The sequence below is a fragment of the Lissotriton helveticus genome, chromosome 2_1, assembly GCF_964261635.1.
Source record: "Lissotriton helveticus chromosome 2_1, aLisHel1.1, whole genome shotgun sequence".
Lineage (NCBI taxonomy): Eukaryota > Metazoa > Chordata > Amphibia > Caudata > Salamandridae > Lissotriton > Lissotriton helveticus.
Window position 1 is genome coordinate 1733020944 of NC_136059.1, and position 27042 is coordinate 1733047985.

The following is a 27042-nucleotide window of genomic DNA, read 5'->3' on the forward strand; positions in this document are numbered from 1 at the left end:
GCGGGCTTCGCGAGGGTGAAGGGCTATGCCGGGGGCCAGTGGCGTGCAGAGGGTGGTTCTGATCGAGGCACCTAAGATGGCGGGTGTGTACGACAAAAGTGTGGCATACGGAAAAGGCAAGATGGCGCAGATAATGTTTACCAAAATCGTACTAATTTTCCACAGTCCTCCCTTTAACATATCTAGCCAACTTGTCTACTCAATGTCAATCTTCATCAAGTTCTTAACCTCGGCATCATATAAGGCTCCCATGCGTTCGTTTCCAAAGTCCACAGTCTTAGGGCAAATACAGTTTGCGCATAATGAACACAGGGGTGGCAGACATTGGATTCCTAAGCACAGACCACATATTACAACTACAGGAATCAGGATAATGGTGAACAGTCTCCAGCCCCAGGTTTTAACAGTGTTCCAGAACCAACCACCAAGCGACCATTCTTCCTGCTCCTGGTGGACTTCTGAAGAGAGTCTGTGAAGATGTTCGATGGCCTTGTACACTGAGGCGAGTTGTCCGGTATGTATGTACAGCAGCTGGACCCAATAATGCGGCATGCTCCACCACGGTCCGCAAGAACCACATCCAGGACAAGGCGGTTCTGAAGGGCCACCAAGCGGACTGCTTGGAGTTCGGCGGTGTTGTTAGCAAAGATGCCAGAGTGATGTTCATTGTTGTCTCAACTGCCTGGGTCAGATGTCGGATGGCACGGCTGTTTGCCATCGGGCCCCAGAGAGGAACGAGTCCCTTCATAGCATCGAGGAACTGCGCCCCAGTTGAGTCGGCTTGCTCAATGTCCTTGGCTCGTTTTTGTCTATGGTGATTCGCTGGAGCCACATAAGTCGGAGGAAGGATGAAAGAGATGAAACAAGTGCCCCCCCAGCCTTTGGGGAGCCAGGTGTAAGCTTTTGTGCCACAGACGAAATACATGTTCGGGGACGATACAAAGGAAGGTGGATCCATGGAGTCCAAAGTTCTGGTAAAACGGCAAGCACTGTGACCCACCAGCTGTGTCCCAAGTCCTTCTATGCACAGGTGGCCTGTGACGTTGATGACTGACAGGGCTACAGTCAAGGTGGCGGCCGTTCGTTTCCGCAGATAGGAGAAGGTGGGCCTGGTTGGATTGTTAAACACCTGCATTTCGACTCGCTCTTTAGCAGGGATGTCCATTTGGGTTGAGTCGTTGGAGGTCTGTGGGCAGAAGTGTGTTTTTGTTCGGTTTCGCCTGACCCCGTGGGAGAAATGCGTTGCGGTTTTGCTGGAGGTGGTATTGTCCTTGTAGCTTTCTTGCAGGAGGATCAACCAAGCAAGGCAGGAGCCATGAACTGAGAAGGGCGAAGGGATGAATGGTATCGAGTGTCCAGTGGCGTGGGGTAGCAACCCACAGATCCAACAGTTGGTAGCATTGGTGGCGAGATTGTGCTGGTGAAGTAGTTGTACGAAAGAGTTATTCCAAAACTCCTTTCGTCTTTCTCGGAGTTGAGGAGAGAGCGAAATCAGATAATGTTCCTTTGTGGTGGCAGGCTGAGCGGTGGTCAAGAATGTTTCGTGAGCGGGTGCATTCTCTTCCACAATCCAGAGTGTGGTCATGAGGAGAAAGCAAAAAAGGATTGCGATGAAGAGTGCGATTGTCTTTGAGCTGTGGAGTCTGTCTGTTCTTGGGTTTCGGTAGTGGGTATTTCCTGCTGCCTCCATCATCTTCTTATTTGGCGCTTCCATCATCTTCTCATCTGGCGCTTCCATCATCTTCATCTTCAAGGTGCTCGGTAGTGGGCAGAACCACAGACTTAGTTAGCTTCTCTCCAGGTGACCCTTGGTTGCTTTGGGTCACCGTTCTGAGATTCAACTTGGTATGTGGTCTACTTAGCCGAAGCTCCCTCCTTTCGACGCAGGAAATACCCTTCTCTGGATGGCACGGTGGGATCAGAGAATCTCGAAAGTTCAAGTGCCCCGGTATCAGGATAGCAGGTTAGCGACGGTCGATCCTTGTTCAGGAGCTCTTCTTGGTTGTCGATGTTGTCTGTCGTGGCCAGGGTTGCGGAGACCTTCTTACAGTGGTGTGCGTGCAGCCAATGCCTTTTCCCCTCCACACGAAGAGCTGTCCGGGTGGTGATTAACACTTGCCAGGGGCCCGTCCACCGGGGTTCCAAACTCTTCGACCGCTGAAAATTTCGGATCAGCACGAAATCCCCGGGTTGGATGGCGTGTCCCGGACCCCTGGAAGCATCGGGGATGGCCTGCTGCACCTGCTGATGAATGACAGACAGAGTTTCAGTCAATTTATACAGATAATCAGACATTAGAACGTCCGGGACGTCATGGATGGAAGTCGGTTTCGGTGCTGACCAGACGCTCATGGGTCGGCCGAAAACAACTTCATAAGGTGTCAGGTGATGTTTGGTGGGGGTGGAACGCATTGATAGCAATGCCAGTGGGAGGGCGTCTGGCCACTTCAGACCTGTGGTAGCCACTATCTTGGCCAGTTTAAGCTTCAGTGTGGCATTGTGTCGTTCAACAAGTCCAGCAGACTGGGGTGGAAGACTGCGTGGAACTTCTGTTTGATGCCCAACCCCTTTAAGATGAGTTGGATGACTTCGGCTATGAAGTGGGGGCCATTATCGCTCCATAAAATAGGACAAAGGCCGTAACGGGGGAAAAAGTCCTTTAACAGTACTTTTGCAGTGGCCATAGCAGTGTTGTCACGGGTTGGATATGCTTCCACCCATTTGCTAAATGCGCACACCACGACAAGTACATATTTCAGGCCTTGACATCTGTCTAGTTGGATGTAGTCCATCTGCAGGACTTCGAACGGGTGATCTGGGACCCCAAATCCCCCCCGGGGTACTACAGCTCCCTTCCCGGGGTTGTGTTGCAGGCATATCAAACACTGTTGGACCAGACGTTTGGCGGAGTCTGTGATCTTATCATTGTACCAAACTCTGGAGACAAGTTCAATCATGGGGGCTGATCCTATATGGGCAGGGGAGTGTGCCATAGTCAGTATGGGAATCAGGTACGAGTCAGGTAGCAACCATTTGTTCGTGTCTCTTGTCCGCCAGCAGCCTTCGTCATCTTTCAACCCCACCCGTGCCCATTCAGTCAGTTCGTGCTGTGTGCTAGCCATTTGAATGTCTCTAATAGTGTCCCTAGCGTCAGTCCATTTTTCTGCTTGTGACCTGGTCACGTACATACGAGTTGTCGTCCTGTTTTCAGCCGTCGTTCGGGCAGTGACGTCGGCTAGTGCATTTCCCTGTCCAATAATGTCTGTCACCCTTTTGTGTGCCTGACATTTGATGACGGCAAGCTTCTTGGGGAGGAGGACAGCTTCGATCAAGGCGGAGACTAGATCCCCGTGTAAAATCGGTGTGCCGTGTGAGGTCAGGAATCCCCTTTCCCTCCAAAGGAGCCCAAAATGGTGAACCACCCCAAAGGCATACTGGCTGTCGGTGTAAATGTTCGCTGTGGTTCCTGCTGCCAGAATGCAGGCGCGTGTCAGGGCAATCAGTTCCGCTGCCTGGGCCGATCGTTGTGCGATGCGGGCTGTCTCGACTACAGTTCGAGCCGTGGTGACCGCATAGGCAGCGGAAGTGGTGCCGTCGGGGAGTTTGATGCAAGAACCGTCCACCCACAGCTCCCCGTCAGGGTCAGGGAAGGCCGTGTCTCTGAGGTCCACCCTACTCCTAGTCTGTTCGTCCGTAAGGGTCACGCAGTCATGCACAGGGAGCGCATTGGGATCGTTCTCTGGCAAGGGTAACAGAGTTGCCGGGTTTAGTGTGGTGCATCTTTTCAGGGTGATATGGGGTGCAAGCAAAGTCAGTTCATATCCAGTCAGTCGTGCGCTCGTTAGGTGTTGGGTCTTGGTTTGGTTCAGGAGGGTGTCAACTGCATGGGGTACCAGTACCGTGAGGGAGTTCGAGAGCACGATCCCCTCACTCTGTCGGATAGAGATTGCAGCAGCAGCTACAGCTCGAAGGCAGGCAGGCAAGGCTCTGGCTACAGGGTCAAGAGTGGCAGAGAAGTAAGCACACGGCCGTTGCTTTGAGCCGATGGCCTGGGTCAGGACAGATAAAGCACACCCCTCCCTTTCGTGAGTGTAAAGGAAGAAGGGCTTTTTGTAATCGGGGGTACCTAGGACAGGGGCCGAACAAAGGGCATCTCGCAGTTCCGTGAAGGAGGTTTGACACTCTGCGGTCCAAGGGAGTGGGAGGGGGACGTCTTTACCTAGGAGAGAAAGCAGCGGTTTAACTACAAGGCTAAAGTTTGGTAACCATTGTCGGCAGAAGGAGGTGAGGCCTAGTAGGGAGCGAACCTGTTTCTGGGTCTGAGGGACAGGGGTTTCGAGAATGGTTTGGATTCGATCAGGGGTGAGTTTCCTTCCTTCTTTGGACAAAAGGTGGCCTAGGTAAGTGACCTGGGGTTGGCAGAATTGTAACTTCTTCTTGGAGACCTTGTGGCCGTTTTCCGCAAGGAAGTGTAGGAGTTGAATGGTGGCTGTGACTGCTAAGGGAGCGGTGTCGGCTGCCAAAAGGATGTCATCGACATATTGCACTAACACCACTCCGTCGGGTAACTGGACCTGATCCAGTTGTCTCTTGAGGGCCTGGCTGTAAATGCTAGGGCTTTCTGTGTAGCCCTGGGGAGCTCGGCAGAACCTATATGAGCGATTTTTCAGGGTGAAGCCGAAGAGGTATCGGCTATCTGGGTGGATGGGGATGGAAAAGAATGCGTTTTTGAGGTCAATGACAGTGAAGGTGGTGGCAGTAGGGGGAATCAAGGTCAGGATGGTGGTGATGTCTGAGACCACAGGGTACTGGGGTACTACCACTTTGTTGATTTCTCGAAGGTCGATGATAAAACGGTATGCCTTCTCATCTCCCTCTCCCTGTTTCTTGATGATGGGCAAGATAGGGCTATTGCAAACGTTGCTTACCACTTCCTCTACCACTCCTGCATCTATTAGTGACTGAATAATTTTCACCAATGCCTTCTCGCCCTCGGGCGATATCCGATATTGTGGAAGTTTCGGGAGTGTTGCATCGGGTGGGACAGTAATGTGTACTGGGTCGATCAACATGCGCCCTACGTCCGCATCCGTTTTGGCCCACAGATACGGAGGCAGGGTGTCGAGCAGGGATGTGTCAGCATCGGTGACGGAAAACATGTGTCGGGGAGGGCAATGTCTGAGCAGAACGGGGTTGTCGTAAAGGAAAACTCGAACTCCGTCTTGGGAACACCTGATTGTCGCTCGGAAGTGTTTCAATAAATCAAGTCCCATAATGGCGTCAGGGCTATTTGAGGAAAGCAAAAACGTGGTGTCAGTGGTGTTGTTTTCTACATCAAAGAGGATCGGGGCAGACAAAGGGTTAGTGGAGGGCGTTCCATCGAAACCTGTCGATGTTATAAGTGAGCCAGACAAGGGTGCCCCCGGAATCAGTCGTTTAGATAACGCACTACGTGTTGCGCCAGTGTCTACCAGAAATGGAGACTTAGTACCCAGGACCTTAGCAGTGACATAAGGGCCTTGCTGGTCAACATAGAGCTCGACTGGATCCCTCCCTTGTCCTTGGCAGTCCTATGCAAAGTCGTGGGCGTCATCGTAGTCAGATTACTGGTATTGGTTCTGTCGGGGTCGATCAAACATATTTGGTCTACCTGATCTGTCGTTAGTCGTGTCATTTGGGGGCCCTCGCTGTTGTCCCTTACTTCTCGGTCCGCTTGCTACGTCCTTGGGGTCTTTGTTCCTGATTATTTCCAGAAGAACTGGGCACTGGGATTTCCAATGGCCAGTTCCTTTGCAGAAAGCACACTGGTCCTGTCTAAGGTCTGTACGTCCACTGTGGGGAGTCAAAGGGCGGTCCTGGGGAGATGTAGCCTTAGGGGCGTTCGTCTGGTAGTTTCCCCGGTATTGGTCTCGTCCTATAGTCACCCCTTGCAGTTGGGCCATCATCACCCTCTCTTTCAAGTCATTCTTCTTTTTCTCTGTTGCCCTATCGTTTTCATTTTTCTGATGTTCATAATATTGGGCCATCTGGAGGATAGCCGTCGGTTTGGAGGCTGCCCAACTACTCTCGCTAGCCTGCAGTTTCTGGGAAACCTCCGACAACAGACCCTTGACATAATTCTGGACAAACAGATGGTGTCCGGTTGCAGTGGTCATGTCCTGGCCGCTGTAATTGGAGAACACTGTTTCAAACCGGGAGAAGTATTCGGATACATCCTCCTGGGGTTTCTGGCGACAGGCCGTTACTATCGACCAGTCCACTTTCTTTTCTGGGATCAGGGTTTTTAATTTCAGTACAATTTTATCTGGGAGGTCTAGGATGGCTTTTAAAGGCTTTTGTCCAGGTCCTCGTTGTTTATCGAGGGTATCGAGTTGTGTCCAGGTGTGTCCGAACAGCTCAAGGTGGTCGACTTTCCGGATTTGCTTCCACACATCAGCTGGTAGACATAACCCAAAAAACAAGTCGATGTCAGCTAAGGTCATGATTGTTGAACCTAGGGCTGTACCCAATTCAGTATAGAAGGCCGTGGGGTTTTTACGTAGGTCAGGCAGAGATTTCCGGAATGTCAGAATCTCTTGCCGGTCCCAAGGCTGGTAGACCCAGTTGTACACTACCCTTCCTTTTGCATCTGGGTGGTTTGCATCATCGTTAGTCCCTGCACCTCGTGGTGGAACCCAATAAGGGGCAGCCTCTCGTATCGGCATCATGGTGTTAGATTGCTCAGTTTGTGGCTCGGTCACTACGGAGGTCGTGGGTTTAATCCCCGACTCTCGTTCAGTGAGGTGGCGGAAGACCTCAAGCGTACGCATAAGGAGGTCCGTCACATCACACTCGCCCTCATCCCCGATATCGACCTTCCGGTACAGAGTCGTAAGGCTCTCGGGACCTTTGTCTCGATATCGGTCCTCGTATGCGTTCAAGACATGGTAACACAGTCGTACGGTAAAATGTCGTCTGTGACTCCCAGTATACGATTTAAACATATCCGTGATGTACTCTTCACCTTCCTTCCTTTCTACCAGTGTTCTTACTATCTTGTCGATCCCTGTTAGCTCATCTTTGCTTAGTCTGTTTGTTCTCGTGGAACCGATCCCTCGGGTCTCATGGTCGCCTAACGTTGTCGTTTGTGGAGTATTTGGTGCAAGGGGTTCGGCCGGCACAGGGACCGTGGGGGCCGAAGCTGTGGCACTACCTTCGTTTGTACCTAGGGGTGGTGAGTGTTGTGCTAAGGGTTGGGAGGGGGCATATGGAGGGGGCATGTAGATGATCGGAGGACCTAACAGCAGATCATCGTTGGCTCGTTGTTTCGAGGGTAGATCAGGGTAAAGCGTGGAGGACGTTCTAACCGGGCACTGGCTTGAGGTTTCCCTTTCTAACTTCTGTTTGGCTTTCTCCCTTTCCTTCATCTCTTCTTCTAATTTCTGAGCAGCTAGGTGGGCTGCTTTTCGCAGCTCTTTTTCCAACCTACTCTCAATTTTCCTTTTGCGTTGTTCGGTTTCTTTGCGCCACATGCCGAAACTATCAAGCATAGTGGGTGTTGTCTTGTTTTTACCAAGGGCTGTTTCTAGCGCATTTATTTTGTCATTATCAAAGGATCCTATCAGTGGCCACTGACTTTCTTGATCCTTTTTCGTATATCTATGCCACAGTTTGTTATAGGCTATAGCGATCAATCCATGCTTCATGAACATGTCCTTATTAGGGGTGCCTTCCAGTGGGGCCGGATGGTTCATCTCTAATAGGCGGTCCGGGCTAAACAGGCTACCAATCAGTGGGGAGAAGACAGACATGACGGCTCGCAACGAGGGACAAAAGTCAGCACTGCCTATCTTATCACTGTGTGCAAAGACTAGACAGAATATTTCTATTCTACGTTGTTTGCAGGCAGTGAATACCTCATGAACCAATATCAAATAGTCAATGTTCGGTAAATAATTCAGTGGGGAGAATAAGTAGGCCCGCAAAGGTCTGCGTTACCTTACCCTTTCGCTATCTGCAAAAAGGGAGGGGGGGCCTTTCCGGTTTGCAGACAGAGAATCTCCAGGAAAACAGTCCGCGAACAATAGTTCAGTTTCAGATAATTAATCAGTGGGGGAGAAAGACAGGCGCGGCGGTTGCATTACCTATCCTCCACTGCTTGCAAAGAGAGAGCCTGTTGTTTCTCCGTTTGCAGACAGTGGATCTCCAAATAAATTAACAATGAGTAATACTAGTATTTTCTAAACAATTCAAATAATCATTTCGCCATTCGTCGTGTTTACACGACCTTACCCGGACCGCATGGACAGTTTCTTGTCTTCTGAATCCAGCGCCCGATCGTCCTCTTTTCCTCGTAATCTTCGCGGCACTCCTGATGGTTCCCAGTCAGGACCGTAGATCACTCGAGAGAGGTCTGTTCGGAACCAGTGAAGTTCGGATGATCGGCTGTCAGACGAGGGTCTATCGGACAGGTGCACTTCCCGATCGTTGCAGTCGTTCACTCTGTCGTCAGGACCTCTCCCACTGGATCCACGAGTCGCTGATGGGCCCCACGTTTGGGACGCCAATTGTAAAAAGGTCACGGACAACTGGTGAACAAGATCCTTAAGTATTGCCCGGCGGTGTCTCCACTTGAACCCACAGAATATTAACCAATGAAGAGGCAGGCGCTGGAGACGGGAAGGCAGGAAACAAGGTTTATTCTCTCCGGAGGAGAACACATCAGTTCGGACAGCAAGTATCGTCACGAGGTGCTCTAGCTGCATCTCTGAGGCCTGGCCTCTTATATACAGGTTTATAGCTTTATTACATATAACACATTCTTGGAAATGCTTTGATGTACGGAAAGACATTCTCGGAATCCCCGCTCCAAGCCCGTTCCCACACACATTTACAGTTGAAGTCCCCACCCCGGTCACAACAGGTGCTGATTATCGCGCAGCTGGATATTCCGCCGATTCGCGGAATGTGGGGGTTCGATCGGATCTCATAGGGAGGGGGCTTTGATCAACTCGGGGGTCCTTTGACGAGGGAAGCTTTCTACTGTACGGGGAGGGGCAACGAACAGTATCGGCAGAGCTAGGTGTCAGCCTGGGAACGAGGAAGACAAGCGGGCACAGGAAAGGGGGTTTTCGCATCAAAGGATCTGGGACTATGAAGGGAACGAAGGGAGGTGTCGCGTTGGGGACAGGATGGGGCTCTGAGACAGAGCTGCGCTGGAGAGGGGTTTATGACCCAAGGCATGCGAGAGCGGGGGGGTTGTCAGTGTGCGGGCTTCGCGAGGGTGAAGGGCTATGCCGGGGGCCAGTGGCGTGCAGAGGGTGGTTCTGATCGAGGCACCTAAGATGGCGGGTGTGTACGACAAAAGTGTGGCATACGGAAAAGGCAAGATGGCGCAGATAATGTTTACCAAAATCGTACTAATTTTCCACAAAATATCAGATTCTAGGACATCTCTTTTTTACAGAGGCATGAAAGAGGAAGCATGTATTTTTCTAACATTTCAAAGATATACACTAACAGCAAGCAAATACCACTGAGGAAGATATTTTACAATTACTCAGTCAATTAGAAATCTCTTCCATTTCTTGTGACCAGGTTCTACATTAAGTACATTCATTTCAACAAAAAGATATAGTTCAAGTTTGAAAAATCTTCTAAAAGCCAAAGTTTAGGTAAGGATGGATATCCATCAGAATCATATTAACCATTTATTCATGAGTTACAGGTTCTATTAACTCCGTTATTTAACTACCTCCGCCAAAGTAATATAGCTCAATCATCCTTTCATGAAGCAAATGTATTATTGTCCTAAAACATTCTGAATACTGACTATAACATAATTTCTAAATTGCTTGCTACGTGTATAATTTAAGTAATCACAAAGCTCATACATATTGATTAAAATGGATTTATTCTAGGACACCAACTTTGTGCAAATGCTCATTCTGTGATAAAAGCCGTAGACACTTTTACATCTAGTAAAACAAAAGCAGGTACTATATTTTTACATGCAGAAAAGGCATTTGACCTCCTAAGCTGTACGGTTTTGTTCAATTTACTCCAGGAAATGGGCTTTCCCTCTTAGCTTATGAGGATAATTGCATCTCAACATCAGGGGCAACAGCATCACTATAATTAAACGGAAAACCAAGCAGGGCTACCCTTTTGTGACTGGTTTATTCACCATTGTTATTGACCCTTTTGCTATTGCAGTAATTACAGAGTCAGTGAACCTAGCCATTTCAGGGCCCCACAAACTTAAACATGCTGCCGATTATATGGTTCCATTTATAGATGCTAACAAAGACCGTTTAGAAAATGTATTTCAGATAAATTCTGCTCTTTCTAATGTAATAACTATAGTTGTGTAGTGGCTCAAAAGGTGGACCCATGAGGCATGTAAGCACAATGTTCAGATTCAAAACTAGTGCAGGATGTTACCCTGGGTGGTACTACTCTTTTAAGGCCCTCCATAAAGGCTTTAATTACTGGAACTTTAAACAAAGATTGATGTTGCCTGTTTTGCAAAGATGTGGCTACTGACACAAGATGCAATGGAAGTGTAGGCTAGACCAGCACGTTGTATATGCAGAAGGTAACAAAGATATTTTTAATAGAGGCATCTAGTTGATCAATATTGTTGTTGGTACAATATATAACAAAACTTTTCCACTTTGCTGCATAACATGCTCTAGTAGTAGGCTTTCTTGCTTCTTTAAGAATAGTCATACACTCTGGTGGCAAGTTGAGATAGCCAAACTCTAGGAATTCAGGAGCCAAATCGCTAGGTTGAGCTCCTTGGGGTTGGGTGTCTGACTTCTCCATGGTTCTGCGTGAGAAGGCTGGAAAAGAGATGCAGCTTTTGATGTGGAATACTGATAGTTCCAAGAGTGAATCACGTTTGACGGGCCCAAGTGGGAGCCACTAAAATTAATGAGAGGGATGTTTGGCTGAGCCTCCGACCCAGAAATGGAAGGAGAGGGAGAGACGGAAAAGCATAGGCAAATATCCCTGGCCAATTCATCCATAGGGGATTGCCTTTGGATAGAGGGTGTGAAAACTGGAGGCGAAGTCTGGGCATTTTGAGTTGTCCACTGTGGCAAACAGATCTATTTGTGGGAATCCCCATTCTTGAAAATATGGAAGGAGAACTTGGGGATGAAGTTCCCACGCGAGTATTTGTTGCCGCCTTCTGCTGAGGAGGTCGGCAAGCTGATTGTTCACTCCACGGAGGTGCTCTGTCAAAAGATGAACTCTGTGATTAATTTCCTAATGCCAAATTGTCTGAGAGAGGCGTGACAGTTGCAGAGAATGTGTCCCCCCTGCTTTTGTACATAGTACATAGCTGTCATATTGTCTGTGTGGACTAGGATAACTTTCCCCTATGAGGTGAGACTGAAAAGCTTTCAGTGCTAGATACAGAGCTAGAAGCTCTAGATAGTTGATGTGAAGAGTTCTGTACTTGTTGTCCCATAGACCTTGAATTGTCAGATTGTGAGGATAGGCACCCCAACCTGTGAGAGATGCGTCTGCTGTTAACACGATCTGTGGAACAGGGTCGATGAATGGCTGCCAACTTGATAAGTTTTGTGTGTTCCACCACTTCAGAGAGAGATGGGTGCGGCTGTCTACCAACACTAGATCTGTTAATTGACCCTGAGACTGATTCCACTGACGTGCTAAACATCTCGTAGAGGACGCATGAGTAACCTTGCATGAGGCACTATTGCAATGCATGATGCCATCATTCCTAATAGTTGCATGAAAGTCCTGACTGCTAAGTTTTGATTGTTCTGAAACTGTAGAAGCAGAATTTGAATATTTTAAATTCTGGCTGCATTGGGAGAGGCTAGAGCTGTGCAGGTATTTAGAGTTGCTCCCAGAAAGGACTGCATTTGTGAAGGCTGAAGATAAGACTTATGTGCATTGACTGTGAAACCCAATTGATAGAGTGGGTCTAATGTAGTCTGAGTGTATTGTAGACACTTTTGGTGTGTTGGCTTTGATGAGGCAGTCGTCTAGGTATGAGAAGACATGAATCTGTTGTCTTCTGAGATGTGCTGCCACTACTGCTAGACATTTTGTGAATACAGTGGGAGCAGTGGTTACTTCGACCGGGGAGTACCTGGAATTGATAGTGTTTTCCTGCTATCACAAATCTGAGATATTTGCAATGTGCTGGGTGAACCGGAATGTGGAGATATGCGTCTTTTTGGTCCAGTGTGGACATAAGATTGCCATGCCGTACCAGTGGAAGCTCTTGCTGAAGCATGACCATGTGGAAGTGTTCTGACAGTATGTACAGATTTAACATTCTTAGAACAAATATCGGTCTTAAGGAACCGTTTTATGGGGGGATTAGAAAATACAGAGAGTACACCCCTGAACCTTCGTACTGTAACAGAACTGGTTCTATGGCTCCTTTTGTCAAAGGATGCTTGTACGTCTTGTTTGAGGAAGCTGCAGGTGCTCTGATGAGTGTTTGTGAGTGCGATGTGGAATATTGTGAGAATTGCTGTTAAGCTCTAGACAGTAACCATGTTGGATAATGTCTAGTACTCATTTGTCCGATGTAATGGATTGCCAAATTGGGAGAAATTGTCAAAGTCCTCCCCTGGCAGGGAAGTGTAGGCAAGTCACTGTTTATTGTGGAAGGGGAGGGGAGGGTCGCGTTAGCGTGCTCTTACCCCTACCTTTGAAATTATTTCCTCTGTGCCCTCCTCTGTAGAAGCCTCTAGAGGGAGAGGGTCGCGTGTTGGATTTATATGAGGAAGTGTTAGGGTCTGAGGATGTAGTTTTGGACCCTGCCCTATAAAATGAACGGTGAAAGGAACCTTTGTTTGATGGAAACTTAATCGCTCCCATGAATTTCGCCATGTCACTGTCTTTTTTTATATTTTCTAAAGCCTCATCCACTTGAAGACCGAAAAGATGTTCCTTGTCAAAGGGGGTATTTAAGATAGACTGCTGGACTTCTGGTTTAAAACCTGAAATCCTAAGCCAGTAATGTTGACGTAAGCGAATGCGGGTGTTAACTTCTCTCGTTGCAGTGTCAGCGGCATCTAGAGCACATCCAATAGAAACATTTGATATAAGTTTCCCTTCTTGGGCTAGGTCTTGTGCCTTTTTCTTGTGCTCTTCTGAGAGGTATTGAATTAAGCCTTCCATCTCGTCCCAGTGTGCCCTGTCATACCTAGCTAGTAGGCCCTGTGTATGACAATGCACCAGTGATTAGTGGCTTGAGCAGCCACTCTTTTACCAGATGCATTAAATAATTTAGACTTTATCTGGGGGAGGTGCATCCCCAGAGGTCTGTGAGTTTGCTCTCTTACGAGCGTTAGAAACTACCAGTGAGTCTAATGGGAGCTATCCTTTAATAAAAACCGGATCAGAGGGTGACGTTTTGTTTTTCTTATCGACAGGGTCCTTAAAAATCTCATCTGCATGTCTCATCATGCCTTTTAACATACAGAGAGTCTGAATAGTTCCATGTGAAGACCCTAGTGTTTCAAATGAAAGACATCATCCAAAGCCTCTTTGTGCAGTGTAACTCTATGATAAGCTGCTGCCCTGTAAATCAGCTCTAGTTAACCCCTTCGACGCTGATGACGAGCTGGGCTCGTCATGAGGTAGCCTCCTGCTACGCTGATGACGAGCCCAGCTCGTCACGTAACATGCGCTTTCGCATATCTCAGCGTACGAGCGGAATTCCGCACGCACGCATGCGGTTAAGAGACATTGGGGCATATTACCAACGTTAAGCGATATTTATCGCTAACGATGCTTAGCAACAAATTTTTTAACGCTAAGCATCGTCAGAAATTATCGCAGATAAACCTTGCTATTATCAAGGTTTATCGCAAATGCGATAAAAATCGGCCGCAATGCATGAATATCGCTGAAAAGTCAGCGATATTCATGCATTACTGAGCTAACGCTCTTAGCCATGTTATCCACCTCCCATTGGATAACATGGCTAAGAACTGCTCAGGGCAGGTGTTAGTTTTTGGAGATATTCGCGCTTAGCGCGAATATCTCCAAAAGTTGGTAATAGGAGATAGCGATGTTAGCGACTTTTTCCAGTCGCTAACATCTTGGCACGCCCACTTTGCATGTCATTAGTGATAAATATCACTGACATGCAAAGTGGGGCCCAAGATGGTCGCTATCTCCTACTAGCTGTCGCTAACTGGTGTTAGCGACAGCTAGGTAATAGGGAGATAATTTTATCTCCGCTTTCTTGGCTTTTAAAGCCGAAAAAGCGGAGATAAACCCCCTTGATAATATGCCCCATTATCATCTAGAGGTGATGGTTTTGCCGGGTATAGATCTGGATCATTATCCAAGGGTGGATCAATCATATAATCATCCCATGGATCTGTTGGCAAAGGAACATTTTCATCATCATCATATCCTAAATCAGGCTGTGTATGAGGAGATCCCTGTGGTGTTATGTGTAGTGGATCTGAGCCTGGCAGTTGTGGTAAAGGTGAAGATGATGGAGGTGGGAGGGATGGCAAGTTAGGATGTATAGGACTTGTAGCAATGTCCTTTTTCTTTAAGAGGAATCCAGTGTCCTCCGAACTGACTTTCCTTTTGGAAGGAGTTTTAGCTAAAATGTGTCCAGTATCTGGATTAATGTATAGCTTTCTCTGTTTGGGATCGAATCTGTCCTTTATAACCGCTAAGATCGGTTCCGGGGGATCTGGATGATTTTCTTTCGATTTTGGCAGGGAAGAGTTCGATGCCGAACCGGACTTGTCCTTTTTGTCCTTCGAAGCAGAAGGTTTCGACCCTGAACTGGACTTTTGTTTCAAAGCACAAGATTTCGGCTCCAAATCAGATTTGGATTTGTCGTTCGGAGAGGAAAGTTTTGGATCCGAAGACGATCTGTCTGGTTGGACCACCACTGTGAGTACAACGCCCTAGGGCTGCCGTACTCGTAATAAGGCCCTCAATACTTTGCAAGGAGCTATCTATGGGAGAATACAACTATACACTCTGTGGTTAGTCTATTATTCTCTGGTTTTTCTGCATAGGTGCAATCCAAATTTATCGGATGGATGCCCAAGGTGCCAAAAAACATGAAACTGGGCACATATGATATGATCTTGTGCTCTTTTAGAAGATTTTTGCAATAAAATTAAGATGTTTATAATGATTTGTTTAGAAATTCAGGTTAAATCAGATAAACTTTTGATATTGCTAGGCTGCCTGTAGTCTCCTGGACATTATATCTAAGCAGCAAAACTTTGGCATGTTTTTGCAATATTGATACCAAGATAAGTATTAACTAACTATTGGCAATCTAAAGATCTTCTGCTTTTTCTCTTATGGAATAACAAACTCAACAAAAATTATAGCAGGAAAAAAATATATGCAAAGTGAGTTGGTGCTTTCCAGTAGTTTAAAAAGATTTGTTATGGGTATGAGAACTAATTCTTGTTACATTTAGACATTTTCTGCTTTTTGATGTTTAAAGTTTGGAGAATTTGGAAATATTTGCAAATAATGGCTCACATGATTATATTTACCAGAAACAAAATTGTTATTTACCTTTAGGAGTAGGTTTGCAGCGTGTTGAATTTTCTTGATTGACATGCTGTGTATTATACCACCATCTAGTTTTTGGGTCCTGAATCGCCTCTTTGTAGTCTCTCTTTTTGTTTTGCATGGGCATCATCAAGCATCGTCGTTTATGCACGTCCTTGTGGGACATCAGTCAAGCATACTCAAAACCCTAAAACATAGTCACTATCTTTAGATACATTTTCCATCTTTTTTCTCAGTTTTTGCGGCTTGAGGTGTTAGTTTTCTTTGTCCCCGATGATTTCTCCTTCTGCGTTATCTGTGTAAATACACCTCTATTGGTTGATGCGGGTGGGTCACATGTGAATTCTTAAAATTCTTCAAGCTGCAAAACTAGTCCTACAGGTAAGTACGCATTTAACTTTGCAGCGTGAATCATTTCTGGATTCACATGCTGTGCATTGATTATATAGCAGTATTTTGACTTGTAGGTAGGCTGGGTCCTTAAGAGTGTGTGCTTACATACAAATGTGTTATCTCTCTTTATCCCACTTCTGCTTTCTTGTGAACTTGGATATCCATACAGCCATTCTTTGTGGAAGTGTTTCATGACGACTATGTGGCTGCTGCACATATATCATCCAGCACCACGCTTCCCAGAAAGGTGACTGTTGCTCCCTTCTTCTTTGTTGAGTGTGCATATGGTTTTTCTTTGTGTGTTGCTCCTGCTGCCTTGTGACAACATTGTATTGTCTATAGTATCCATCTTGCAATACCTTCTTTGGTGACAGTGGAGCCTTTCCTTGCATGTGCGAAGCACATAGAGAACCGTTCTCCTTTCCTGGAGGGTTTTGTCTATTCTAGATAATACATTATTGCTCTTCGTACATAGAGTGTTTGAAGGACCTTCTCTGCCTGTGTCTTCGGATGCTGGAATAAGGTCAGTAAATGGATGGCCTGATTGACGTGGAATTCTGTTACCAACTTTGGCATGAACCTTGGGTTTGTTCTCATCACCACTTTGTCCTTGTGTAGTCGAAGGGAAACATCACTTACAACGAAACTTTTACAACGCACTACCATTACAAGGCAACCATTACAACGCAAACTATTACAACGCATTGCTCTGGGAGGCGCTATAGGATAGGGAATAGGTTAATTTACTATCCAATAACCTTCCCTAGTGTCCACGGGGACTGGAGTTGGAATAGTAAATTAAACTATTCACTATCCAGCACCCAGAAGCACTATGCGTTGTAATGGTATGCGATGTAAAAACCGCGTTGTAACAGCATGCGTGGTAAAAGCATGCGTTGTAACGTCATACATCCGTAGTCGAAGATACAGCTCTTGTGTGGTGAGCACTTATATCTCTCTAACCCTTCTTAGTGAGGTGATGGCGATTAAAAAGTCTGGTTTAGAGTTAGAAACTTGAGTTGTGCATTTTGAATTGTTTCAAAAGATGATGTAATTAGTTGTGTAAGCACTACATTGAGGTATCAGGTAGGCATGGGCTATTCTAGGGGCAATACTCTTTTTGCTCTCTCTATAAAACATTTTATCCCTGGTGTGGTGAAGAAATTCTCCCTAGTTTTTGGAAAAGGGAGTGGTGATGGACAGAGTTTCTGAATGATGCAGAATACTCCTACCAAGTCAAGAGATCATGGTTTTAATCCATCACCGTTTTTTAGCTCACTGCACCATCCCAGCTCAGAACCTGGCTATATGCAAATTAGTCTGTTCCTGTCCCAGTGCATGATGGGAGCAGGGCAAACCAAACTACCAAGCCAATTCTTATACTGGGAAGGAAACAAGCTTCCGGGGACCGGTTTCTGGCATCACAGCCTTCGTCGGCCAGGCTTGCTTGAATCCTGATGGTGCAATGAGCAAGGGACTCACGTCTGAGTATACCCTCCCACACATAGTGTGGATAAAATCGATTTTGGAAAAGGGGGTGGTGATGGACAGAGTTTCTGAATGATGCAGAATACTCCTACCAAGTCAAGAGATCATGGTTTTAATCCATCACCGTTTTTCAGCTCACTGCACCATCCCAGCTCAGAACCTGGCTATATGCAAATTAGTCTGTTCCTGTCCCAGTGCATGATGGGAACAGGGCAAACCAAACTACCAAGCCAATTCTTATACTGGGAAGGAAACAAGCTTCCGGGGACCGGTTTCTGGCATCACAGCCTTCGTCGGCCCGGTTTGCTTGAATCCTGATGGTGCAATGAGCAAGGGACTCACGTCTGAGTATACCCTCCCACACCTAGTGTGGATAAAATCGATTTTGGAAAAGGGGGTGGTGATGGACAGAGTTTCTGAATGATGCAGAATACTCCTACCAAGTCAAGAGATCATGGTTTTAATCCATCACCATTTTTTAGCTCACTGCACCATCCCAGCTAGGAACCTGGCTATATGCAAATTAGTCTGTTCCTGTCCCAGTGCATGATGGGAACAGGGCAAACCAAACTACCAAGCCAATTCTTATACTGGGAAGGAAACAAGCTTCCGGGGACCGGTTTCTGGCATCACAGCCTTCGTCGGCCCGGCTTGCTTGAATCCTGATGGTGCAATGAGCAAGGGACTCACGTCTGAGTATACCCTCCCACACATAGTGTGGATAAAATCGATTTTGGAAAAGGGGGTGGTGATGGACAGAGTTTCTGAATGATGCAGAATACTCCTACCAAGTCAAGAGATCATGGTTTTAATCCATCACCGTTTTTTAGCTCACTGCACCATCCCAGCTCAGAACCTGGCTATATGCAAATTAGTGTGTTCCTGTCCCAGTGCATGATGGGAACAGGGCAAACCAAACTACCAAGCCAATTCTTATATTGGGAAGGAAACAAGCTTCCGGGGACCGGTTTCTGGCATCACAGCCTTCGTCGGCCCGGCTTGCTTGAATCCTGATGGTGCAATGAGCAAGGGACTCAGGTCTGAGTATACCCTCCCACACATAGTGTGGATAAAATCGATTTTGGAAAAGGGGGTGGTGATGGACAGAGTTTCTGAATGATGCAGAATACTCCAACCAAGTCAAGAGATCATGGTTTTATTCCATCACCGTTTTTTAGCTCACTGCACCATCCCAGCTCAGAACCTGGCTATATGCAAATTAGTCTGTTCCTGTCCCAGTGCATGATGGGAACAGGGCAAACCAAACTACCAAGCCAATTCTTATACTGGGAAGGAAACAAGCTTACGGGGACCGGTTTCTGGCATCACAGCCTTCGTCGGCCCGGCTTGCTTGAATCATGATGGTGCAATGAGCAAGGGACTCACGTCTGAGTATACCCTCCCACACATAGTGTGGATAAAATCGATTTTGGAAAAGGGGGTGGTGATGGACAGAGTTTCTGAATGATGCAGAATACTCCTACCAAGTCAAGAGATCATGGTTTTAATCCATCACCATTTTTTAGCTCACTGCACCATCCCAGCTCAGAACCTGGCTATATGCAAATTAGTCTGTTCCTGTCCCAGTGCATGATGGGAACAGGGCAAACCAAACTACCAAGCCAATTCTTATACTGGGAAGGAAACAAGTTTCCGGGGACCGGTTTCTGGCATCACAGCCTTCGTCGGCCCGGCTTGCTTGAATCCTGATGGTGCAATGAGCAAGGGACTCACGTCTGAGTATACCCTCCCACACATAGTGTGGATAAAATCTCCCTAGTACCATTCTTGTGTATGCTCCAATGGCTGCTTGGTGGACCTTGAGTGAGGTTTAGGAGAGGCGCTTATCCAGAAAGTGGGCCAGGTATCTGATCACTGTCACATCTTGTGCTCAATCCCTGCTGTCTCCTTCCTTGGTGTACCAGAGTAAGAATCTCTTCTGCTTGTTGCTGTAACATATACTTGTTGTCAGTCGCCTTCATTCTTTCAGAATTTCCATTGCTCTATTCTGTAGGTTAAAGTGACCAAACTACATCCTCAGGAGCCATGCTGTCAAACTCAGAGTGTCTGGTTCCCAGGTGATATACTTGATATTTCTGTTTTGTCAACAGATCCTGATGCATTGGGAGTCTTTCAAAATGATGTCCCTCAGATAGCTCCAATAGAACTGAGAATAATATTTGTCTAACCCATTGTGTGGCTATTAGGATTAAGGTGAAGTATTCTTGCCTGCACTTGTATATTACCTGTGGTATCATTGGGGGAAAAGTGCTGGCAAATTTCCTTAACCATTTTTTTGACAGGCCATTTCCTAGCAATCTTGAATGGTAAAACTTGGAAGTGAAACTTTGGCATTTTGCATTTTTGCGTGTTGTGAATAGGTCTACCTGTGATATTGCCCACTTCTGGAAGATTCTCACTAGTGCTTCTTGCTTTAGTTCCCAGTTGGGTGTGGTGGTGTCTTGCCTGCTTAGCCTGTCCACTTCTGTGTTTAGTTCTCCAAGTAGGTGTATCGTTACAAATGATATCCTGTTCTCTAACATCCATCTTCAAATCTCCTGGGAAAGTTTCAATAGTGGGTTTGACTTTGTTCCCCCACTCCTTGTTCAAGGAGAATAATGATTGTATTGTCCGTTTGCTAGTTCAAACTTTCTGGAAAGCTTTCAGTGCTAGGAAGACAGTCTTCAGCTCCAACACATTTATGTATTGTATAGCTTCTTTGGGGTTCCATCGACCTATAATGTTTGTGTATGTGAGCTCCTCATCATGTGTGTGATGTATCTGTTGTGATGGTTATTGAAGGAGTTGGTGGTTTGAATGATTTTTCCACTGTAATGTTCTGTAGATTCCACCATTGTAATTCCTTATAAACCTTGGGCCTCATTTATGACACTTTGCGTCAGTTTTGCGCTTCCAATGCATCACTTTTTGTGACGCATCAGCGGCGTAAAACATGCCTCCTATTGCGCACTATTTACAAAGTGACGCATCTAAAAAGATGCGTCACTTTGTAAACCCCTGCGCTACAGTATACCGGCATCAGGTATAATGTATGCAGGGGGGGGCGTTCCCCCGCAAAAAGCCTCGTAGAAGTGACGCAGTGAAATCTATGAGATTTCACTGCATCACTTCCAGAATGCTGTTGCGCCAAAATCTTGCGCCTGCCTCACAGCAGGCGTAAGACTGACGCAGGCCCTTTCACATGGGGCTTGCCCCACTTGAAAGGACACATTGCTGGAGCTGCGTCAGTTTTGTGACACACAAGTAAAGAGAAGAGAGATGACCCCACTAGTTCCAGGGAACAGGGTACTCAAGACATAAAGCCACAAAGGGAAATCCCTGGAAACCACTTCTCACATATGCCATATGGCATGAAAGAATGAGAGGGTGATGTGAGAAGTGGTTTCCAGGGTTTTCCCTTTGTGGCTTTAAGTTTTGTGACACACTCCAGCAATGCGTCACTTTTGCGCTTACAGATACGTCAAAAATACTAACGTATCTGTAACTCCTTCCGACATGATGCGTCATACATTAAATATGACGCAACAGGTATGTTGCAAGGAGTGCGCACTGAGAAGTGACGCATCGCTGCTTTCACGCAGCGATGCATCATTTCTCATAAATGAGGCCCCTTGTCTGTAACAACCACTAGATCGTCCCACATCCTGGTTGTCTGTGACCATCGTTGTAGCCCTTCTTATATTGATCTCATGTGTAACCTGTCGTGTGGTACTAGGAGAATGTATGATGCCATCATGGCCATCATTTTTCCCACTGTATTTACTGTCAGGCGCTGTCCCTTAGAGGCGACTCTGCTCTATCATTTCCTTGACCCTCTTATCCACTGGTAAGGATCTTTAGGTCTGTGTATTTAGAATCACTCCTACAAAGGTCTTCTTACTTTCTAGTTTTGATGATGATTTTTCCTAGTTGATGGAGAATCCGAGTTTGTGTAAAGTTCTTATGAGCTTGTTGATGTTGTGCTTGCATTTCTTGAACATTCTTTCCTTTACTAGCCAGTCATCGAGGTTTGGGTAGACGTGTATTCCCCTTCCTCTGAAGTGCCCTGCCATCAATGCTAGGCATTTTATGAACACCCGATATGCTGATTTTATCCCAAAAGATAAGATCTTGAATTGGTACTGTATATTTTCCACTTTGCTTGTTTATTGGTAGGGGGACGTGCTTGAGGTCCATGGTTGACATTTACTCCACTTTCTCCTTGGGGAAATTACTCTTTGAAGGGATGTCATCTTGAATTTGTGGAGTTTTATTGATTTGTCCAGTATTCTTAGATCCATTATTAGATCCATTATTGGTCTAAGTGTCTAGTCTGGTTGTGGTACTAAGAAACAATTTGAGTAGACCCAATTGAGTCTTTGCTCCAGTGGTACTAATTATATAGCATAGCTTGTTTGTTTAACAGGTTTTGTACTTCCTGTCGTAGCTGATGTTGTTCCTCCCTTGAGATTCTATTATTTTTCAGTTTTGTTGTTGGAATTGGCTTTGTTGCAATAAGAATATCTTATAATATTTTGTATACATTTGTTGGTGATCTTTCTTCATTTGTCTGGAAATCGTCTGATTCTTCAGTGACTTGTGCGGGAGGGTACTCTGTGTGCAGTCAATTGTTAGTATGGGTTACCCCTCTGGGGGTCCCTCCTCTTCTTCTTCTGCATCCATGAAAGGGCTGTTTTGTACTTGCATTGTAATGCCATTGTGGTGTTGTTGTTGCCTTGGATGAAGGCCGCATCTGTGCTGTGCAGCTTAATGGCTCCTCTTGTGGGCATCTTTTTCCTATGTGCAATGCCTCCGTCTAATGGATCCTTGCATTGTAGGAATCCCATGGCTTTAGCAGTCGCATTATCCTTCCTTCTTTATGTACTGCAGCACTTTGTCAACTGTCTCTCCAAAAAGGCTGTTCCCCGTGAAGGGCATATTTATTATTGCTGACTGTACCTCTTACTTGAACCTTGAAATCCTCAGCCAAGAGTGTCTGAGCAGGGTGGTAGCCGTGCATAGCTGCCTACTGACTTATTTGCTGCGTTCAATTCCAACTTGAGGCATGTGTTGGTAATCATCTTGCTTTCCTGCAGCACATTATTCACCCTTCTCTAGAACTTCTGGCAGGTCTTGCATGAGGTCTTCCATCTCATCCCACTGTTGGTGAGCGCAACTGTTGAGCAGGGCAATCGAATTGGCTATATACTACTGAGCTGCGGCAGATCTTTCCATCTTTCTTTCCACCATCTCTAGTCTCATGCTTTCCTTGTCAGGAGGAGGGCCTGTTGATATTGGAGGGTTAGCTCTCTTACCTTCTGTAGCCACAACAAGGGAGTCACCTAGCAGATTTCATCTGATGTAGGCTGAATCCTTTGAGGAAAATCTGTAATTCGTTTCCACCCTTTGGGGTTATAGTCCTCGTTGCAGCTCCTTGAAGACCTCTCTACCGTGATCCAGAACCCTGAGTAACATTGGGAGGAATTGTTTCCTCTTCTGGCCCCACAACTGTGTCTCTAGAAAGAAGCACATTTCTGTCTGTTCCTTTTCTAGCTGTACACCATCTGTAATTGCAGTTATTTTAATAATAGAATTGTATGCATTGATGTCAAGTCATGGTGATGGTCAAGGTGGGTAACAGTCTACCTTTTCATCTGGAGAGTTGATGTAGATGTCGTGCCACTCGTCTGTGGATTAGCATCTGTGATTATTCTTGCTGCTGTTCTCCTCCGAATTCGAGGATATCCTTTCCATCAAAATCTGTGGCTCTGGGTCAGAAGAGTTTCTAGTTCTTCTGGTTCCTCCTGATTTTTCCGGTTCTGTTTTAGAGGAATTCAATACCTTTGCAGAGAGTTGTTGTCTTCTTTTTCATCAAGACCTCTAGTTCTGCCTTGGTGTCGATTCCAAGCTATTCTTTGGCACCTCGGTGCTGCAGCCCTTTGGGTTCGGCGTTGAGGTGCTCTTTTATGACATTGATATTTAGCTGGTGTTTGGTCTCAGCGTCCAGTCATTTTGTTCCAGCAGAGCTCTTACCCTTCAAAAGCATTTGATCCTTAATGGAGTTGAGGCTGGTTTTGAGGGGTTGCCACCAGAGGTGTCCCTTGTCTTGGGCCTGAGTGGCTCATTGTGCCTAATCTTGCCCTCCCAAATTGAGATTTTCAGCGTTGCTGCCATTTTTTGTGTTTCGAGTCCAAAATTTTTAGTTTGCAGGAACGCCGATTGATCCTGAGCGTTTACCTTCAGTTTGTCATCCCTCAGTGCCTCCTGCTGCCCTTTTACTGTAGATATCTTCACTACGTCCTGGGGTCCTATTTGGCCTTCTCTGTGTAGTTGAGAGTATCTTTCTCCTAGCTCAACAATCTGCAGTCCTATATAGACTCCTTTCCTTCTGGTGAGGCCAAGAAACAGAATGCCAACCTCTTCTTTGGTCTTGTTTTGATGGTTTCTGGGAAGAACTCCGCACATGCCACACAGTCCTCCAAGCAGTAGTCCTTCAGAAGGCAGACGTTACACACCTTGTGACTGGCTTTCTGTGCTTATTCGTGATGACACTTTGGGCAAAACCTAAAGGAGATATGCTCTATGCCTCTTTTTCATTCACTGACTATGTGGTTTCATTGTGCATCAGTCTTCTCTCTGCCAGTGTTTTTTGGTGATTTCTCTCAGACCATCACATCACAATATATTTTCTCTTGTACAAATATGTTAAGCCTGCTTGTTTAAAGAAAAATAATTTTTGGGGGATAAATAGACTTTATTACACCCCCGCGAAAATCGCAAAGTTCGCCCCAGATCCAGCTCTCGAATGCACCTAGATGTGGGACACCTCTCGCAAGCGACCTACACATCTTCTTTGAGTGTCCAGCTCTTGAAAAATTTTGGACTGAGGTGGGGGACAACATTTGAGACATTTTGAATACCAACATAGTGATCAATATGTCATTGGTGTTTTTTGGAGACGATGGCAGTCTCAGTCAAATCCTCCCTCAGAAGGCCAGAGGGCTATTAATTTATCTATTTCTGCTGGCCAGAAGGGAGGTGTGCAGGAAGTGGAAGGATCCCCTACCGCCGCAAAGAGAGGATTGGCTTAAAGCCGCATTCTCTATAGCCCGTTTAGACTATGATGGTGTGGAAGACAAGACAATGAACATCTGGCCCCCCTTTGTGAACTGGGGCAAGAATCTAAGACTAACTTAATATAAATGGTCTAATGATTACACCAGGGTCCCTAACAAAGATGGGGATTGGTCGGACGACCCAAGCGAGTGCGGTTAGCCGTGGGTCCCACAGATCATGAAGGCGGCTTCATAAGACCCGCAGAGGCTTGAAAGGTGAGATGAGGACCAAAAAATATATAAAAAAATAAAATAAAAAAAAAACAATATCTTTTCTCTTGACAGTGACCTATGATAAAAAATCACTTTCCTCGATGCAGTTTCTTCTTCCTTGACTCCGAAGCTCTCATATTAGCTTTCAGACCCAATGGAGGAACAAAGAACCTTAAGATGGTGGCTATGTTGAAGGGTTTCAGGATGCACGTCTGACCTAAAACTAGCAGGGGCATAAGCCAAAATGGTTGACGACACCCATTTAAAAAAAAGAAAAAAAGAGAGAGCTAGAGAAGGAGACAATTCTGGACCCAACCACTAGAAGGTAGAATAATGCACAGCATCTGAATCCAGAAACGAATCATGCTGTCAAATAATAAAATTAAATAAAAAACTCAACTGATCAACTGATTTGGATCATAAAAATTGATTAATTGTCTGTTTCAATATACTTGATTAGCACACACATAGGGCCCAATTCACTTTTGGTATTCACAAAGGTAAGTTACTACTAATAACTTTCCTATTAGTATTTGTACTAGTAGTTAGTTTACTTCTAGTAAGTGTACTAGTAGTAAAGTTACTAGTAGTAACCTACCTTTGGAGTACCACAACGTAGGAAACTTAGACTTCAGTAGTAATAGTACTCTTAAATGTGAGTTTACTACTTTTTGGTAGTCATAAATGTAAATTACTGCTTGAAACGATACTACTAGTAATTTTACTAGTATTTACTTTACTAAATTACTAGCAGTAACTTACCTTTGTGAAAACCAAAAAAGTTTTAAATTAGACGTAAGTCTAAGTTTACCTTTGTGAATCAGACTCCAGTGTGTTTATTCATGAGATGAGTGAAACATGGCTACTTATTTGCAGTTGTCATTGCTTACATATTTTTAGAGTTTTACAAGAGACAAAATCTCAGTGGTTTGCCAGGATTATAGGCACTTGGAAATCACTCACACAAGATCTTCATTGTGCATAAAAAGTAGTTATAGTCCCCCAAACTATTGTCTAGGTACCCAAGGTAGTAATCAGATCAGTGATTGGAGACCCTGTTTGTGCTTAGAATGTCTTGGCTTAGCATTCTTAGAAGTTCCTAAAATTGAGGTTGAAAAAGGTTTCCAACTCATAAGTGACAGTTACCACCAGGTACTTTCAGGCCTACTGCTTGTTGACAATAGCACCAAGGACCTACAAAGAATTCTTCATTAAAGTGTATTATAAAGACAGCATTAAGGAAAAGTCTTACCTGCACATTCCATGTTTTCGAAGTAACGTTCCTTATAGATTTCGGAACAGTTTGCCATTAGATTAATGTTGCCCCATTTCAAGTAAAATACTTTGACAAATCCTGAAAAAGGAGATACAGTCTGAGTTTATTTCTGACAGGTAACAGAACTGGATCCTTGTGTTAAAATGTTTACCTACAATAGAAGGTGTTAAAAACAACTGTTTATTTTTTCTTGCTAGGAGTAGTCCCTCTGAGTTTCAGGACAGTTCTTCAATATTATTGATAATCTCTTACACGTGCCAGCATCGGATAAAATAGAGGTGGCATATATCCATGGGCATATGGATGAATTACCTCATTATGTCACAATTTAGTACCTGCCCTGTAAAAATGGAGGACGTGGCTTGTCAAATATTGCCAATATTAGGAGCAATTTTAGACAAATTTAGAAAGCAATAGGGAAAATAGGGGATAAACAAAAGTACCAACATTACCAATAGTCATTTTTTCATCTCTTCTCTTGGAGTCAAAAGGTAGCTGGATATTTTCCAGAAAAGTACTAGCTGGTACATGGAATTACTATTACACCTTTTGCCAATTTCTGTTCATGTTTTTAAAGCTTACGTTCACAAAGGCATTGCCATGTCCCAGAAAACCCTATCGCCTGCAGAGAACACCAGGGTAACCTCTTACATTCAATGTCTACTTGGTGGCCATTGTGGCTCTAATCACATATTACAGCATCAGAATTCACAATTATACCGACAATTCAAGTTGAAAGTCTCCTTTGCTCCAGACATCTAATACCTCAAACACTGCCTGCAACTCACCCATACTTGAATATCCAGAACCACTCTGAAGCTCAGCTCCACAAAGACAGAATTTATGTTATTTACCAAGATCAACACATAATAGCAGAAACCTGTCTCATGGACATGAATCCCTGCAGCTTCGAATATCAACTTTCATTGAATGCCAAGTCGCTCAAATTCACCCATGTCTCCAACCTCACCATCAAGGAACACATTGCCAAAAAGATAAAGATGGCCTGGTACCAGCCCCCCG

At 45.5% G+C, this 27042-nt stretch overlaps 1 protein-coding gene across 3 annotated transcripts in view; it reads right to left on the reverse strand.

The window, feature by feature from the left end:
* CFI (complement factor I) overlaps nt 1–27042 on the reverse strand; it is a 365757-nt gene that overhangs the window by 15119 nt on the left and 323596 nt on the right. For all 3 annotated transcript variants that reach the window (XM_078676680.1, XM_078676681.1, XM_078676679.1), the window contains one exon: nt 25996–26097. In XM_078676680.1, the coding sequence (XP_078532806.1) occupies nt 25996–26097 (102 nt within the window). The remainder of the gene's footprint in view (nt 1–25995; nt 26098–27042) is intronic.